The 18,640-nt window shown below is 49.8% G+C and overlaps 1 protein-coding gene across 6 annotated transcripts in view; it reads right to left on the reverse strand.

Moving 5' to 3' along the window:
• Positions 1-18,640, reverse strand: part of NFIC (nuclear factor I C) — a 130,571-nt gene that overhangs the window by 37,171 nt on the left and 74,760 nt on the right. For all 6 annotated transcript variants that reach the window (XR_009557705.1, XM_060275304.1, XM_060275305.1 and 3 more), the window contains exons 3-6: positions 5,555-5,629; positions 4,142-4,216; positions 2,731-2,854; positions 700-824 (exon numbers count right to left, since the gene is read on the reverse strand). Coding sequence is in view for 5 of the 6 variants with exons in the window: in XM_060275304.1 (XP_060131287.1) it covers positions 700-824; positions 2,731-2,854; positions 4,142-4,216; positions 5,555-5,629 (399 nt within the window). In the remaining variant the exon portion in view is untranslated. The remainder of the gene's footprint in view (positions 1-699; positions 825-2,730; positions 2,855-4,141; positions 4,217-5,554; positions 5,630-18,640) is intronic.

Consider the following 18,640-nt stretch of genomic DNA (forward strand, 5'->3'; position numbering starts at 1 on the left):
TGGCGCCCCATCTGCATAACCGAGCAATTCTAAAATACAGACTCACTTTGACTCTCACAAGATTGAATGTCTTGTCCTCAGCTGGACTTGAGAGACAATTCCAACAGATTCCACACGAAATGTCCCTTATGTCCCTGTGGAGATGGCAGTCCCGAATCGGTGGCACATGCCCTTCTGGCTTGCCCTCTTTCTAAAGACTTGAGGAATGAGATCATCCCCCCTCTTTTATTGTCCATTCCGGGTCGCCCAGCCACTGCCCCAGTGTCCTTTCTCTGGGCAGATCAAGACAGCAAAGGTGGCAAGGTTTTTAGCTGGGGCAATCAGAATAAGATCCACTATTTGACCATTGATTCAAAACCCCAAAATGTATTTTATATTGACTTTTTATTTCTATTCTTTGTATATCGTATTGTTGTTTTATTGCTGTGGCTGACGACTGATGCAAATAAAGATTCATTCATTCATTCATTCAATCAATCAATCATTCCTGCTGCTCCCCCAATATTTCCCAGCTTCTCCCCTCTGCAGCCTCTGGACTGTGCCCTTCTGCAAACCCCTGGTCTAAATCTATACTGCCCTCCTCTTCTCGGGAAGATGCGGAGAGGGGAGGGGGCTCCCACCATTCCTCGTCAGTCCAGCCCCTGACAAGTGCTTGGCTTTCTGAAGGTTTCGGGGCGGCCCAGCTCCCCTCCAACTTACCCCCTTCCATATCTTCCGTCCAATTGCGGCTGCTACTCGTGGGAGAGCTGGGCGACGTGTAGTATTCGCCCCCCGGGCTGCCGTCCAGGTCGTCCTCCATCGAGCCGGACTTATGACGTTTACTCCTTAGGTGAGGCAGAAAGGGGAAGAGCAGTTAGCATTCGGGTTCAACCTGGAAGGAGCGGAGGGTGTGTGTGTCAAAAATCTGGCCAGCGTTAGGAAGCAGCGGGTCGACAGGGATCGAGGGAGAGGTCCCAGGAATAAGGGGAGGAAGAGTTGTAAAAGGAAGCAGGGGTACGGGAATAGGGGGCAGCGAGGGAGAAAAGGTGGAATCGTAAAGGAAGCAGGGAATCTTTTTTTTAAAAAAAAACGCTTTATTAATTGAAAACTGCATAACATAAATGTTCAACCAGGCATGTCCAAAGTCCATTTTGGGGGCCTAATCTGGCCCGCCGGTCAGTTTAATCCGGCCCCCTGTGGCAGTTTATTTCCTGGGGTAAAACCGTAAAAAAGGCTCAACAACTTCAATCCTAAAAAAAGTTCAACAAGTTTTTGGTTGGCCCTCATGGCCCTTCACTTCATCAAATCTGGCCCTCTTTGATAAAAAGTTTGGACACGTAAAAAACATTGAAAAATGGCAATAAATAATCTACAGTCATTTGTTCCTCAATTATTTACCTTTTATATTATTCCTGATTAATTTCACCTTGACCTCCGATCTTTCCTTCGTGCTTCCGAATTATATTTATTAAAAGCACATTTGACATTATTTTTTTCCGTATTGTTTAGCTTACTTTAAATATTATAACATTCTCCTACTCCCCCACAGGAGTTCAAACGATCCCTGCCAACGGATTTACACTTTGACAAGTGTTCTTTCACACAGACTCTGTACATACCCCACTCCTTGTTGAATTTTTCGTCTGCGATGTCCCTGTAACCTCGCCGACAGTCTCGCTAATTCAGCATAGCCTCTTAATTTATTTTGCCAGTCTGATTTGGACAGGATATTTTCTCCCTTCCAATTTCCTTTTTTCTTTTTGCAATTAAGATTCTGGCAGCAACTGTAGCATACATAAAGACTCTCCTAAACTTCCTATACTCCCGCTTGGACTACTGCAATGCGCTCTACGTGGGGCTCCCTTTGAAGGTGACCCAAAAACTACAATTAATCCAGAATGCAGCAGCTAGACTGGGGACTGGGGGCAGCTGCCGAGACCACATAACACCAGTCCTGAAAGACCTACATTGGCTCCCTGGATGTTTCCAAGCACAATTCAAAGTGTTGCTGTTGACCTTTAAAGCCCTAAACAGCCCAGTATACCCGAAGGAGCGTCTCCACCCACATCGTCCACCCCGGACACTGAGCTCCAGCTCCGAGGGCCTTCTGGCAGTTCCCTCCGTGCAAGAAGTGAGGTTACAGGGAACCAGGCAGAGGGCCTTCTTGGTGGTGGCACCCGCCCTGTGGAACGCCTCCCATCAGATGTCAAAGAGATAAATAACTACAGTGGTGCCTTGCTAGACGAATTTAATTCGTTCCACAGGTCTTTTCTTATAACGAAAAATTCGTCTAGCAAATCCCATAGGAACGCATTAATTGAATTTCAATGCATTCCTATGGGAAAGCGCGATTCGCTAGACGAATTTTTCGTAAAACGCATTCGTCTAGCGAGGCAACCTCCGCTAGAAAAAACCTTTCGTTAAGCGTAAATTTTGTTAAGCAGGGCATTCGTTAAGCGAGGCACCACTGTACATGACATTTAGAAGACACCTTTAGGCAGCCCTGTTCAGGGAAGTTTTTAATGTTTGTATTTTAAATCTTTGTTGGAAGCCGCCCAGAGTGGCTGGGGAAACCCAGCCAGATGGGCGGGGTACAAATAAATTATTATTATTATTATTATTATTATTATTATTATTATTATTAGGAGCAGGGAATCCATGGGAGATTTAGGAGAAGGCTCCGGGAATAACAGGGTAGCAAGGGAAGGCGATTAAAGGGACACAGAGCCACACCTCCAAGTCCGGACTCACCCGCTGGAGGACGTGCTGGGGAGCGTCCTCCTCATCCCCGTACTCGAGGGGTTCAAGTCGTAGGCGAGGTGCCCCTGCAGCTCCCCCAGAGAGAAATTTGGCCCTGTGCCCGTCACCACCGGCGCTGCAGAGAAGGCAGAGAAAGGGGGTCAACGAGCCGTGCGTGGGGGGGGGGCGGTTTGCTGAGAAGGAAGCCTTTCGTCCCCGGCCAGGTGGGCCCTGAGATCAAGGAGTGCATTTCCTCCGGGATCCCACTGGGATCAAGATGGCAGGCCGTACCTGCCACACAACCACAGCGATTTCGGCCAAATCTGGCAGGACGCCTCCTGCGCTCGAGTAGGCAGGTTTGCATCAGTGTTTGGGTCTTACCTTCCAAGTCCCGGACTGCAGAATCCAGGAACGGCAGCCATGTGACACCGGAAGTTGCGTCGACGTAACTTCCGGTGTCGCTTTGCCCTTCTATGGGCACCAAAAATGGCCACCGCCGGCTTCGAAAGTCGCTTGTACGCATGTCAGGAAGTGCATCGACGCAACTTCCGGTGTCGCTCTGCCCATCTATGGGCACCAAAAATGGCCGCCGTCGACACCGGAAGTAGCGTCTATGCACTTCCGGACATGCGTAGATGCAACTTTTGAAGCCGGCGGCGGCCATTTTTGGTGCCCATAGAAGGGCAAATTAGAAAGGAAAAAAAATGGCCACCGGCAGGAGAAAATAACGGAGAAAAATGGGAGACGAAGTGATACGGGGGACCACCGGGAAAAGGTAAGTAAAAACGGGGGTTTCCCGGGGAAAACGGGGTACTTGGCAGCTATGGTTTGGGTAGAACTGGGTACAAACCTTTTCTTCCTTTCCAAATTATTTACATTAGTTTTCCAGTTTTTCAGCAAAGCAACGCCAAATGTCACAAAATGAAAGACAATTTCCCCATTAAGTCGGCTTCCCGCCCTTCATCGTCAACGTGTTCCTTCTTTCCCCTGCTTACTGCTTTAAATTACGTTATTCATTTCCTGTTCACACCCCATTTCTTAAGCCCCTAGTTATTTTCGATTTATATTTCCCCCCCTCTCATTCCCCTTCTCCCTCAGCTGTCTAGTTGACAATTCCTGTTTGTATACTTTCTGTTTCCCTTAAAAACAAAAGAAAAGAAAAGAATGAAAACAAAATGAATACTCTGCCCGAATAGGACGCCATCTTGAATCACGGCTAGGAATCAAATCAGTTTTGTTGATACGTACTGGGAGAAGCCTTCCCTCCTTGCACAATTATGATTGTGCAGCTGCAGAGTGCAAGATTGCTTGTGCAAAAGTTACCCTGCCTGCACAACACAAAACAACAACAACAACAGCAGCCTCAGGCCAGGTTTTTACAAAGGCCAGCTATACAAGAAGCGGCAAAGAGAGGCCTACTCACTCCGGGAAACTTGGATCAACTCTGTGACGCTGAACACCCCGGACGTGACGAAGTTCTCTTGGAAATCTGTCGCGTCTGCGGAAAAGGGGAAAAAGAGAGATTAATTGAGGACGGGAAGCATAATGACCTGGGAGGAACTGAAATGGGAAAGTAGATGCACAAACTAGATGTTTCATTTCATTTTATTTTATATTTTATTTTATTTTTTTAAAAGTAGCCAGGATGAAACAGGAGGCATTTCCTGTTTAGAAGAGGTATTCTCTGTTTAGGGGAGGTATTCTCTATTTTATATGCCTGTTGTCTTTGTCCATGGAGTTTTCTTGGCAGGGATACTGGAGTGGCTTGCCAGTTCCTTCTCCAGGTGGATCACGTTTAGTCAAAACTCTCCACTATGACCTGTCCATCTTGGGTGGCCCTGCATGGCATAGCTCATAGCTTCTCTGAGTTATTCAAGCCCCTTCACCACGACAAGGCATTGATCCATGAAGGATCTTTTCAAGACAGGAGTGCCTGGCGTGCTAAGGTCCATGGGGTCACGAAGAGTCGGGCACGATTAAATGACTAAACAACAACAAATTCTCTAATTAGAAGAAGCATTCCCTGTTTAGAAGTGGTATCCTCTGTTTAAAAGAGGTATTTTCTGTTTAGAAGAAGCACTCCCTGTTTAGAAGAGGCATTCCCTGCTTAGAGGAGGTATTCTCTATTTAGAACAGGCATCCCCAAACTCGGCCCTCCTGATGTTTTGGGACTACAATTCCCATCATCCCTGACCACTGATCCTGTTAGCTAGGGATGATGGGATGGGAGTTGTAGTCTTGAAACATCTGGAGGGCCAGGTTTGGGGATGCCTGATTTAGAAAAAGCACTCCCTGTTTAGAAGAGGTATTCTCTGTTTAGGGGAAGTATTCTCTATTTAGAAGAAGGATTCCCTGTTTAGAGGAGGTGTCCTCTGTTTAGGGGAGGTATTCTCTATTTAGAAGAAGCATTCCCTGTTTAGAAAAAGCATTCCCTGTTCAGAGGAGGTAACCTCTGTTTAGTAGAGGCATTCCCTCCTGAGAATCGGGAATGCCTCAGTAGCCAGGATGGCCAGGGGGCAAGGATGATGGGAGTTGTAGCATCTAGAGGCCCTCAGATACCCGCATGCCTGACCTAAGAGGTACCATTTCCTTACTACATGCGAGAGATGGAGGAATGCCTCTGTTTAGAAGAGGAATTCCTTCTTGAGGAAAGGAGAAGCCCTCTTAGAGGAAAAACGGTGAGCATGTGGCTCTCCAGAGCTTGCGGGACTCCAACTCCCATCAGCCCCAGCCGAGTTGTAGTCCAACGGCATGGCGTTCTCCTCCCATCCCTGCTATAGGGACATAAGACGTTCTCCTCTTCCCTGTTTTGTGAGCTGAGCCTTCCTTGACTCACCCAATGTGATGATGGGCTTGCTGTCCTCCTGGTCAGAGCCGATTCCCGTCCTTGGACTGCTGCTTTGATCTGAATCTGAAAAGGAAAAATGGAGGTGTGAGCTTTGCGGCTGCAAACGACTCGGGCTAACGATACCTCTGATTACCTCGCATCGAAATCCCTTCAGAGATCCAAAAAGGAAGAAATATAAACAGCATTTGGGACTTTTTAGCTTAAAGAAACGGGGATGCGGGTGGAGCTGTGGTCTAAGCCACTGAGCCTCTTGGGCTTGCCAATCGGAAGGTCGGCGGTTCGAATCCCCGCGACGGGGTGAGCTCCCATTGCTCGGTCCCTGCTCCTGCCAACCCAGCAGTTCGAAAGCACGTCAAAGTGCAAGTAGCTAAATAGGTGGGAATCTGGCGGGAAGATAAAACAGTGTTTCCGTGCGCTGCTCTGGTTCGCCAGAAGTGGCTTAGTCCTGCTGGCCACATGACCCAGAAAAACTGTCTGCGGACAAACGCCAGCTCCCTCGGCCAGTAAAGCGAGATGAGCGCCACAACCCCAGAGTCGTTTGCGACTGGACTTAACTGTCAGGGGTCCTTTACCTTTTTACCTTAGCTTAAAGAAAACAAAGAGAGGAAGAGGCGATATGAGCAGCTGGGGAAACCCAGCCAGATGGGCACAGTGTAATAATTGTTGTTTATAAAAATTCATGGCCTGCGAAAAGTGGGAAAATCAACTCGAATCTTCTCTAACATGCACATTTTCTCAAAGCAAATTCCTCTTAATGTTTATATTTCCCCAACGTGATGCATTCCTGCATTTTACTTTCTCAAATAGACGTGTTTATATGCACACAATTTCTGCACCCGTCTCTTGGCTGCGCTGCAAAATTCAGAGAAGCGCGAATCTCGGAGCATGGCGGTGTTTTGCAAAGGGCGAAGTAGCTAGGTCCGCTTTTGAATGCAAAGGCATGGACGAGGCAGTGTGGTACAGTGGCTAGAGTGCCGGACTTGCACTTGGGAGATCGGGGTTCAAATCCCCCACGCTTGGCTGTGAAGCTCACAGGGTGTGGGGGACCGACCACTGCCTCTCTCAAGCGAGCCTACCTCACCGGGTTGTTGTAGAGGCGAAACGAGAAGGGGTGGCGGAAACCATATATGGCCACCCCGAGGTCCTCGGAGGTAAAGGTGGGGTGCGAACGAGCAAACGAAATTGGATGAGTTTTGTCTCCTGTCCCTCACTCTGTGTATCTGGATCGAGCCCAATACTTTTTCACAGGGGAGTAATTTAACACATCCAGAAGGATGCACCATTTGAACTTCTGCCTGCCATCACGGCAGCCTTTTCACAACAAGCAGAGTGTGGCAATACCCACCAAAGACCTTCCCCCCCTTCATAGGCAGGGTTTTTGTTGGGGCAGCCAAAGTTTTTGAGCCTTTCTTGGGAAATCACGGGCAAAAATACCCCATAAATAGGACATTGTGGGGGATAGGTATCTGCTAAGGGTGGGGCAGAACCTCAGATAATTTGAGTACAGGGTACCTTGGTTCTCAAACTTAATCCGTTCCGGAAGTCCGTTCCAAAACCAAAGCGTTCCAAAACCAGGGCACGCTTCTTTCCCATAGAAAGGAATGCAAAACGGATTGATCTATCCCAGACTTTTAAAAACAACCCCTAAAACAGCAATTCAACATGAATTTTGCCAATCTAACGAGACCATTGGTCCATAAAAATGAAAGCGATAAACAATGTACTGCAGTCACACAATCCATCGACCAGGAGCTGAACTGGGTTCCACACAGTCACAAAACCAAAAGAGCCACAAGAACAAAAATGGAAAATAAATAGTAAAAACAAGACAGACCTCAGCATAACACTCAAAACGGAGCACTTTCGCCTTCCGAAAATAGTTCGCAAACCGGAACACTTACTTCCGGGTTTGCAGTGTTTGGGTTCCATGTTGTTTGAGTACCAAGGCGTTTGAGAACCAAGGGACCACTGTACTTTCAATGCTGTTCAATAATATTTGCGGATCTTCCCAGAGATGGGAAGAAGAAAGCGTCCCTACTGGAGAGGAATGGCAAAGCAAGCTGTTGGGATTAGGGGCCAACATGGCCAAACTGATTGGAAAGCTCAGACAAAAACTTCAAGAAACAATGGGATATATATATATATATATATATATATATATATATATATATGTGTGTGTGTGTGTGTGTGTGTGTGTGTGTGTGTGTGTGTGTGTGTAATTTAGGAGACCTGCTGTAAGCAGATGAAAACCTGAGCAGGGTTATAATCTCACTTGTAAAGTAACAAATACTATGGACAATATGGATAGGTATAAAGCACAGATTATGAAATAATATGAAAAGTTTGACAATAGGACCTATGGAGCGGATGGGGGGGGGAGTCTCCCGAATCAGAGAAATGTCTTCATATGGATATGCAGGTGGTTTCATTATCAGTTTATATTTGTAAAGCATAGCTGCCAAGTTTTCCCTTTTCTCGCGAGGAAGCCTATTCAGCATAAGGGAATTTCCCTTAAAAAAAGGGAGAACTTGGCAGCTATGTTGTAAAGCCAAATAAAAATGATTGGGGGGGGGAACAATAACCCCCGGCTACGCCCGTGACCCTGGGTAACAAGTTTACAGAGCCTGACCTCGCGGTCTTGCGCTGAGAGCAGGAGAACGCTCTGTGGTCGCTCTGCGTCATATGATTTTTGCAGCCATGGCTACTTCCCATCCAAGCTGCCATTCTCCCCTCCGGCCAGACGTCCCTTCTGCCGCCCGCAGGGTGATTGATGACACTTGACGCAGATGGAGCCTTCCCTCTCTCCCCCCCCCCTTCTGCCAGGCTGACCTGAACACTCTGCCTTGGCGCAACACGGTCTTTACGCCACTGTAAATCCCAAAGCCAGCGCTTCTGCGGTACTGCAACCGCACCGTCAAAAAAAAAAAAAAAAACCTGCACGGTGTGTGTGTATGTGTGTGTGTTTACACGGGGTTTCCCTCTTCGTTTATCTTTCTGGGGGGTGGGGGCAATTATAGTGTTAAGACCAGTGAGACAACCATCCTTAGAATTTATACAGTGTTTTTCTTTCTCCCGACCATAGGAGTGCAGAGTGGGAAGGGACCCCCAAAGCTATCTAGTCCAGCCCCCTGCAATGCAGGAATCTCATCCGTGATAGAGGTGGCCACCCAACCTCCAAAGCAGGTATTCCCCAAACTTTGGCCCGCCAGATGTTTTGGACTACAATTCCCATCATCCCTGACCACTGGTCCTGTTAGCTAGGGATCATGGGAGTTGTAGGCCAAAACATCTGGAGGGCCGCAGTTTGGGGGTGCCTGCTCCAAAGGAAGGAGAGTCCACCACCTTCTATCCCACAGCCGAACAGCTCCTACCGTCAGAAAGTTATTCCTGATGTTGACTCGGAATCTCCTTTCCTGCAACTTGATGACATGGGTTCGAGTCTGACCTTCCAGAGCAGGAAGAAACAAACTTGCATGGGACGGCCCTTCAGATATTGGAAGATGGCTCTCCTATATTCTCTCAGTCTCCTCTATTCCAGGCTAAACATCCCCAGCTCCTTCAACCGTTCCTCATCAGGCTCGGTTTCCAGACCCTGGATCATCTCGGTCGCCCTCCTCTGCACACCTTTCAGCTTGTCCACATCCTTCTCAAATTGAGGCACTCAGAACTGGACACAGGACTCCAGGTGTGGTCTGACCCAGGCAGAATAAATTGGGACTATGACTTTCCTTAATCTGGACACTAGACCTCTGAGGATGCAGCCTAGAATTGCATTTGCTTTTTTGCTGCTGCATCACACCATCACAGCTCAGTTGGTTAGAGTGTGGAAGGATCTGACCGAGGCAGAATAGAGTGGGACTATTACTTCCCTTGATCTGGAATAGCTACAGAATAAAAACATCTGTGCAGCTGCAAAGCAGCACAAGGAACGTCTTGCTGTTTCTTTCGAAACACGAAGGAGACAAATATTTTAAGGACCACTGTGTGTTTGCGATAGGCTAGATCAGTGGTTTTCAAACCCTGGGGTGCCTTGAATGATGCTCAGAAATGCCGCAGGCAACCCTGGCCTCCGTCCCTCTTTCCTTCCCTCCCTCCTCCAATGCCCTCTTGTGTCTCTGCCTCCCAAAGGTTTGCATGGCTGTTTGTTGCAGCAGCCCTGGCTACAACCTCCGCGGGCGAATGGTGCCTCTGGGGCAGGCCAGGAGCTGGGGCAGCCTCGGAGTAAGCAAGCAGGTGAGGGAGCCCAGCCAGCCAGTCCACAAGCCCTTGCTGTTGGGAATGGGCAGACTAGTGGGAGGCCGGGCAGGCAGGCGGCCTTTCCTGTGCTTGTTGTCTGTAATGCCAGCCTGGGAGCTGAGTGCCCGGTGCTGAAGGGGAGCCTTTGTGCCATGCAGGCCTGGCAGCGCCCGTTGCTGCCTCCCCCCCTAGGCAAGCTGCTGGCCTCACGTCCACCTTTGTCCGGTCTCTGTTGGGCCACTGAGACTGGGGGCCTCCTCTTCCCAGGCCCCTGTGGGGCAGCGTGAGGAGGCACCTCTCTTTGGGGCAACTCAGAGACCAGCAACTGCCCAGAGGTCTCCCAAGGAGAGGGGAGAGGAGGCCAAGGGAAGGTGTTCGAAAAAGGGTGAGGGGCTGCTAGCTCTGTGGGGAAGGGGGGACAGAACTGAGCTCCTGAGACCCACAGGGCTGCCGCAGAAATAATACAATTGGTCAAGGGAGCTGCGGACGCAAAAAGGATGAAAACCTCTGGGTTTAGATGCTCGGGTGAGCTTTCTGCTGCAGCTTTTGTGTGTGTGTGTGTGTGCGCGCCGTACCGGGCCTTCCTTGAAGGAAGAGCTACGGGGACTCGACATGTAGAGAGAGGGAGGGAGAAAAAGCTCAGGCTCACCCACTGCAGCAACTTGCGTCTCCTTTCGCCTCCCCACACCCGACTCGCCGGCCTCCCCCCCCCTCATCAGAAACACAGCTCACGCCTCGGCCAGGCTGCAGCCCAGAACTCTCCGTTCCAGGCTTTCCATCTTATCTAAAAATAATCAGGCTCTCCGGGCCGTCAGCAGGAGCAGACGCTGAGCTCAGCACTAATGGTTCCTAGTAGCATCCTGGATTAGACAACCGTGCCCCCCCCCGCACACTCTGCCAGCCCAGGCTCCGCACTTTCTCGCCCCCCCACCCACAGACGAAATGCCCCCCCACAAACCCCTCTTTCTCTTTCTTCTGCAGAGGAGCCAGGCAGAAATAGGGATCCTTGACGCAAGAGCTGTTTTTGAACCGGGGTCTTTATTTCCATGGGTGTCGTGATGTGTTATGGATGCAGCAATAAGAACTGGGAAGGGACCTCGGGAGTCATCTAGCTCAACCCCACTGCAATGCAGGAATACGCAGCTGCTGCTTATGGGGAATTGGAACCCACAACCTTGGTGTTATCAGCCCCGTGCTCTAACCAGCTGAGCTATGCTGGATCAGGCCAGCGCTTCGTCCAGCCCACCATCCTCTTCTCACAGGGCACAGCTAGATGCCTGTGGAAACCAGCCATCAGGATTCGAACACAGGAGCCTACTCCCCCGCCTTGTGGTTTCCAGCAACTGGTATTCGGAGGCACAACAACCTCTGGCCGTGAAGGCGAGTAGGCCTTGGTACGCCTCTCCTCCTCCATGGATCTGTCCAACCCTCTTTTTAAGCCACCCAATTTGGTGGCCGTCGGTGCCCTCCTGCAGCAGTGAGTTCCATAGTACTTTGTTTTTATCTGTCTCAAATCAGCCATCACTCGGCTTTCTCACACGTCCCCACAAGTTAATCCACTTCTGTTCTGCTTTAAGAGCCATTCTTCCCTGTTATGACTGCGCTATTGAGGCCAAAACACCCTCCCACATTTCTCCAATGAAAATAGGGACGTCCTATTCCATCCCCTCTGAGTGCTCAACTGGAAGGACAGATCCTGAAGCTGAGGCTCCAAGACTTTGGCCACCTCATGAGAAGAGAAGACTCCCTGGAAAAGACCCTGATGTTGGGAAAGATGGAGGGCACAAGGAGAAGGGGACACATAGCTGTCAACCCTCCCTTTTTTGCCAGGAAACCCCTGAATTTAAATCTGTTTCAAGCTGCAACCCTGGATTGTAAAATACCCCATAAATGTCCCGGCTCCCGGCTGGCTGCTCACTCACTTGCCAAATGCTGCCGGAAATCGCCTCTGCGCATGCCCAGGCATGCACAGAAGCGATTTCTGGTGCCCAGACATGCGAACATGGGCAGCCCGGCACCGGAAGTCGCTTCTGCGCATGTCTGGACATGCACCAGAAGCGGCTTCCGGTGCCGCGCCGCTGCTGATCCCTTATTTTCCAATCCAGAAGTTGACAGCTATGAGGGGACGACAGAGGACGAGATGGTTGGACAGTGTTCTCGAAGCTACGAACATGAGTCTGACCAAACTGTGGGAGGCAGTGGAAGACAGGAGTGCCTGGCGTGCTCTGGTCCATGGGGTTACGAAGAGTCGGACACGACTAAACAACATTCTACCCCCTCCCACATTTCTCCAATGAAAATAAGGGTGTCCTATTCAACAACAACAACAACAACAACAACAACAACAACAACAACAACAACAACAACTTTTATTATTTATACCCCACTTCTCTGACTGCGTTGCCCCAGCCACTCTGGGCAGCTTCCAACACATGTAAAAAAACATAATAAAACATCAAACATCAAAAAACTCTTCCCTCTACAGGGCTGCCTTCAGATGTCTTCTCAGGCTTCTATAGTTACTTATTTCCTTGGCTGGGGAAATAACTCCAGACCCTCCAACATTACTCCGATTAAAATAGTGACGGCCTAAGGAAAAGCGGGACACTCTGGGGCCAGATTGGAAACTGGGACGCATCCAGTGAATCCAGGACTTCTCCCTGGAAAACAGGGACGCTTGGAGGGCCTGCCTATGCTTCTGCATGAGTTTCTGTTCTGAGCGGGCGTCCCGATTGCAAGATCGGGGACTCGTGCAGAGACACGGCGGGCGTACCCAATTCAAATCTCGGAGTCTTTCAACAGCAGAGCCTTTCTTGAAATGCGACTGCAAATGTTGGAGAGTGTGAGTGTGTATCGAAATCGACTAGCTACTGGCGGGACATTCCAGGGTCAGATCGGAAACTGGGGCAGCTTCTGCGAATCCTGGACTGTCCCTGGGAAATAGGGAAACTCGGAGGGCCTGATTCCCATTTTCTTTTCTCTTTCTAAAACGGCGTTCACCTGCACATAGCGGCACAACTGCCAGGCAGACTCGAGCGCAGCTGTGGTTAATAAAACGCCGAGGGGGAATGCGGAGGCCGTGCCCAGTCGGGTCCGTGAGCCAAAAAAGAAGAAGACGAAGAGGGGAAGAGTACCCGGTCCAGGAGGGTTTGCCAACGATGCCGGCTGTCCGAACTCTCCCTTGAAAACTCTGGCCCCCTGTTTTCATCTGCTCAGCCTTTTCTCGGCTTCGGGAACTGGGCCGGCGCCAGGTCGCCCTGCCAAAAATATTTCTCCTCCTCCCCCTGTATCGCTTTTCATCTCTCTCTCTCTCTCCCCCAAAATCCACAGGCCTCCCTTGGCATCCCCTTTTGCAGCTTCTGCCCGACGTCTGGATCCGTTGCACGGTTGTATGGAAAGGGTTACCGGGGGGGGGGGACGGGGCACCCGAGAGTGTCCCATTCAGAGTGCAATTTTGCATCTGCACCTTTTGTTTGTCCCTGCCACAAAATGCCACACATCCCCCCCCCCGGAAAAAAAATTGTTCTGGAAATGTGTGGCATGCTTTTTCTTGGCTAGAAATCCTTGGGTGGTCAGCCGTCCCCCGCCACCATTTTGTTTGTGTGCAATTTTTATTTTTATTTTGGTGTTTGCACAATTTGTGCCAGGGGGGAGGGAATTTGAAAGCAAAATGGGGAGGGGGGGGACGACAACTTCCCAACACATGGCGAGTGTCAGCAGGCAGGGGGAGGCCATTTTGTAGCCTCCCCCTTCGCCGACGCCCCACCCACCCACCCACCCCCAACGGCCATTTTGTGCCGAGTTCAAAACCTCAGAGATGGGAAGGAGCAGGAGGGGGGGGGAGAACGGACCACGTGGAGAGCAGGGGAGGACCCCCCCCATTTTTTTTTTGCTTTTGCTCAGGCTTCCTGCCTCCCCTGCCACAAAAAATAAAGTTAAAATGTCAAGGTTGCTACACCACCATGGGAGGAAAACTTACCAAACACCCCTCAATTGCTGCAGTGGAGAAACTCGATTCCCTATTGACTCAAAGGCCCCAAAGAATCTGATGAAATAACCCAAAGTGTTGTTTTTATATATAAATATATATATAATGTGCCAATGTGGGCAAACCAGCATACCGATTTTTTTTTTTAAAAAAATTGTTTTCTCCCCCTTCCTTCCCTCCCTCTTTCCCCTTAGCTCCATATTCTCTCAAAAGGAGAGGGATCGGTTTTAATTTTTTTTATTTTAAATCAAGGCAGGGAGAAGACGGAGGAAAAGGGAGAAAGAGAAGGGGGGGGGTGGAAATGAGAGAGAGAGAGAGAGAGAGATGAGGCTTCCAACCGAAAAGAACACACAGTTTGCCAGCTGTTTACTTTGGACATGGAATTTTGGCTCTTGCTATCGTAGCATATATATATATATATATATATATATATATATATATATATATATTCCAAAAAGAGAGAGAAGAAGTCTCGTTCCAGGCCTCCAGCCTTTTCCCGGACGGTCCTAAATGCCAACTGCTATCTCCCCGCAGCTCCTCCTCCTCCTCGTGCGCAACGGCGCATGCATGCGCAAGGCATCTGTTTGCAAGCAGCCATTTTGCAAGCAGGAAAAGAACACCCTGCAACCCGCCGTTCCGAAAAGTTCCTTCCCCACTTGGCAGCCATCTTTAAAAAAAAATTTTTAAAAAAAGTGTTGAGAATTCCTCCAGCCACCTCTCCTTGCAAAGAGGCAAATTGTCTGCCAAGCAAGAGGGAAGGGTGCCAGGCCGTTGGGCTCAGGAGCAGGGGAGGGTTGTCTCCGCACCGGCACACAAACAAGCGCGAGCGCGCGCGCACACACACACACACATCCCCTCTCTTGGTATATTTTTCATTTCAGTTCTGGAAACGAGCCATCGGCCGGTATTCGTTGGCAAAGAGGCGCAAAGCGTCTCGCAGGAAACTAAGTTAGAGTCTAGAGAGAAAAGGCAGAGAGAGGGAAAGGAAAGGAGTCGTTCCCTTCCTCCTCCCATTTGCAAACGTTTTGGGCGGTTTTTTAAAGACCCCCCCCCCCGATTTTTCGGAAGCTGTTAAGCCATGGAGGGTTGCCAAGAACCGCGGGACAGGAACTGGGAAAGTGCCTGAGAGAGAATACCCTTCAACATTTCTCTGATGAAAATAGGGGCGTCCTGTTCAAGCATAATAATAATAATGATTTTACTATTTATGCCCCACCCAACTGACTCAGTTGCCACTCTGGGCAACTTCCAACATACAGTCGTGTTTTGGTTCTCGAATGGCTTGGTTGTCGAACAATTTGGCTCCCGAACGCCGCAAACCCAGAAATGGAAAGAAGAAAAAGTCCTAACTAGAGAAGAATGGCAGAGCAAGTTGATAGGTAAAGGTAAAAAGTAAAGGACTCCTGGACGGTTAAGTCCAGTCAAAGGCGACTCTGGGGTTGCGGCGCTCATCTTGCTTACAGGCCGAGGGAGCCGGCATTTGTCCACAGACAGCTTTCTGGGTCATGTGTCCAGCAGGACTAAACTGCTTCTGGCACAACGGGACACCGTGACGGAAACCAGAGTGCATGGAAATGGCATTTACCTTCCTGCCGCAGTGGTACCTATTTATCTACTTGCGCTGGTGTGCTTTCAAACTGCTAGGTTGGCAGGAGCTGGGGCGAAGCAACGGGAGCTCGCTCTTTCGCAGGGATTTGAACCGCCAATCGCCAACTCCAGTGGTTTACGCTGAAATGGTTAAAATGACTGCAAGAATCAGAAATCAGGAAGACCAAATTTTTAATGAGGAACGGGGAAAATTTGCAACTTATCTTAAAAGACCATTGTAAAATGGTTAAAATCGTTAGTAGGGTTGGAACATCATTTGCAGTTTAGTGGTGCATTTTGGACACAGGGGAGAGGTAAAAGATTTTGGATTACCATAAAAGATGCAGGAGGGAATTATTAACAATAGGGATCTACAAAGGGGGGGGGAGGAGGGAAGTCCAGGAGATTCTTTGGAATCTTGTTTTTATGTTGTATGTTGTTGTTTAGTCGTTGAGTCGTGTCCGCCTCTTCGTGACCCCATGGACCAGAGCACGCCAGGCACTCCTGTCTTCCACTGCCTCCCGCAGTTTGGTCAAACTCATGTTAGTAGTTTGTATGTTGGATATGGGACTGTAAAATTTTAATCTGAAAAACCAAATAAATAATTTCTTTTTTTAAAAAAAATGGATTGACGCAGCAAGGCTCTCCTTAGCAGTTTTGTTTTGGACCGTGCGTGAAACCAAATCCAGCCTCCAGACCAATACGCAAGCCGCTTAACCAGTTTCCAAACTGGTGGGTGGTGGACAGAATCTCCTCCTCTCTTCTTCTTCTTCCAGAGGTGCTTCTTGCAAAGATCTCCTTCGCTGCCGTTCTGAGCTCGCCACCCTGTCTGCACCAGGCCGACACAAATGTTCAATTTATTCATTAAAGGCCCTTTAATCTTCTGCCGTCTGCAGCATCGCCATGCCTCCGGCAGGCTCCCTCCTCCCCGGTTAAATGTTTGGATTCTTCGCTGGCCGGAAGAGCGAATCTGTTGCTATCTACCTCGGTAGGCCAAATGGCTTTTCTCGGCGCGAATTATTGTTTGGAGGGAGGGTTTTGTCCCCAGGGCTAGTTGTACACAGAGCAGATCCGAGAAAATGAAAGGACTAACTTAAAGAGTCGTTGGTTTTCATGGGGTCTACTCTTGAGGTGTGTTGGGGAGGGGTGGTACCTCTGGCAAGGGGCACGTCGTGCTACTTCTGGGGCAGTTTGGTGACTTTCGGTCCCCATCCTGAACACGGGTCTCGCCTGCGGATCCTGGAAGCTGCCACTATGCGACAGCGGCCCTGGTCCCGGGAATGGCTTCGAGCAGCAGGCTAAACCAGGTGAGTTAGGGGCAGGTGAGACCAAGGTGGAGCAGGCGAGACCAAGAGGGGGTCCAACAGTCAAGAAGGCGGTTTCTGCCTGTGCTATAAAGGGAAGCGAGGGGCAGGTGGGGCTCGTCCCCCTGGGAAGGGAGCCTATCTAGGAGAAAGAAAACTCTGGTCCTAAACCTCCACTGCCTTGCAGGATATCTTCAGGAAAAGAAAAGGCTCAGGAGTAAACTCTCCACAAATCTGGTTGGATGGCACCTTGTCCGCCTCCTTTCAGCAACTCCTGCAGCCCAGCAGGTGCCAAACGTCATGCTCTGCTTTCCTTTGGACCCCAATAGCGAGGCTGGGTGGGGTGGGTCTTGTCGTCTTCCACTGCCTCCCGCAGTTTGGTCAGACTCATGTTGGTAGCTTCGAGGACACTGTCCAACCATCTCGTCCTCTGTCGTCCCCTTCTCCTTGTGCCCTCCATCTTTCCCAACATCAGGGTCTTTTCCAGGGAGTCTTCTCTTCTCATGAGGTGGCCAAAGTATTGGAGCCTCAGCTTCAGGATCTGTCCTTCCAGTGAGCACCCAGGGCTGATTTCCTTCAGAATGGATAGGTTTGATCTTCTTGCAGTCCATGGGACTCTCAAGAGTCTCCTCCAGCACCATAATTCAAAAGCATCCATTCTTCGGCGATCAGCCTTCTTTATGGTCCAGCTCTCACTTCCATACATCACTACTGGGAAAACCATAGCTTGAACTATACGGACCTTATTTTACCATATTTATATAAGTTTCAAGAGTTTCCAAATTTAACATCAAACGGAAGCCGTTGAAATCATCACTCAATGCAACAGAGACTTTCCCCTGAATTTAGACATTAAATATTTCCTTGTACAGGACTGCCTTCAGATGTCTTCTAAAAGTCAGATAGTTGTTTATTTCCTTGACATCTGATGGGAGGGTGTTCCACAGGGCAGGCGCCACCACCAAGAAGGCCCTCTGTTTGGTTCCCTGTAACCTCACTTCTTGCAAGGAGGGAACTGCCAGAAGGCCCTCGGAGCTGGAGTTCAGTGTCCGGGCTGGACGATGGGGGTGGAGAGGCTCCTTCAGGTCTATTGGGCTGTTTAGGGCTTTAAAGATCAGCACCAACACTTTGAACTGTGCTCGGAAATGTACTGGGAGCCAATGTAGATCTTTCAAGACCAGTGTTATGTGGTCTCGGCGGCTGCTCCCAGTCACCAGTCTAGCTGCCACATTCTGAATTAGTTGCAGTTTCCGGGTCACCTTCAAAGGGAGCCCCACGTAGAGCGTATGGCAGTAGCCCAAGCGGGAGATAACCAGAGCATGGACCACTCTGGCGAGACAGTCTGCGGGCAGGTAGGGTCTCAGATGGAGCTGGTAGACAGCTGTCCTGGACACAGAATTGACCTGAGCCTCCATGGACAGCTGTGAGTCCAAAATGACCCCCAGGCTGCGCACCTGGTCCTTCAGGGGCACAGTGACCCAATTCAGGACCGGGGAGTCCCCCACACCTGCCCAGAGGCACACTGTCTCTTGAGACAGTCAGGTATCTCAACTCTGAGTACGATCTCATTGGTTTCAAGTTTAAGACTCTACTGTGTTGTAGAACATCCATTCGTTATCTTCCACCATCACCCTGTTTATTCGTCCTTCCCCTCCCTTCCTCCTCCTTCCTTCCAGCACCCATCGTTTCCTTGCTATTTTCTAGTTCTCCCCCTGCCCCCTTTACAATTTCAAAGATCCCTTTGATCCAGTCCCGAATCCCAGTTGCTGGAAACCACAGGAGGGGAGAGCTGCTGCTCTCGAGTTCGAATCCTGCTCTCGGGTTTCCCACAGGCCCCCGGTTGCCCCACTGTGAGGCGCTGGGCTGGAGAGGCCATCGGCCCAATCCAGGAGGCCTCTCCTTAGCTCCTTTTGACAATCAATAGCATTATTTTTTTGCTGCTGGATGGTGCCCCCGGCC

This window comes from Zootoca vivipara, chromosome 6 (assembly GCF_963506605.1).
Source record: "Zootoca vivipara chromosome 6, rZooViv1.1, whole genome shotgun sequence".
NCBI classification, from domain to species: domain Eukaryota; kingdom Metazoa; phylum Chordata; class Lepidosauria; order Squamata; family Lacertidae; genus Zootoca; species Zootoca vivipara.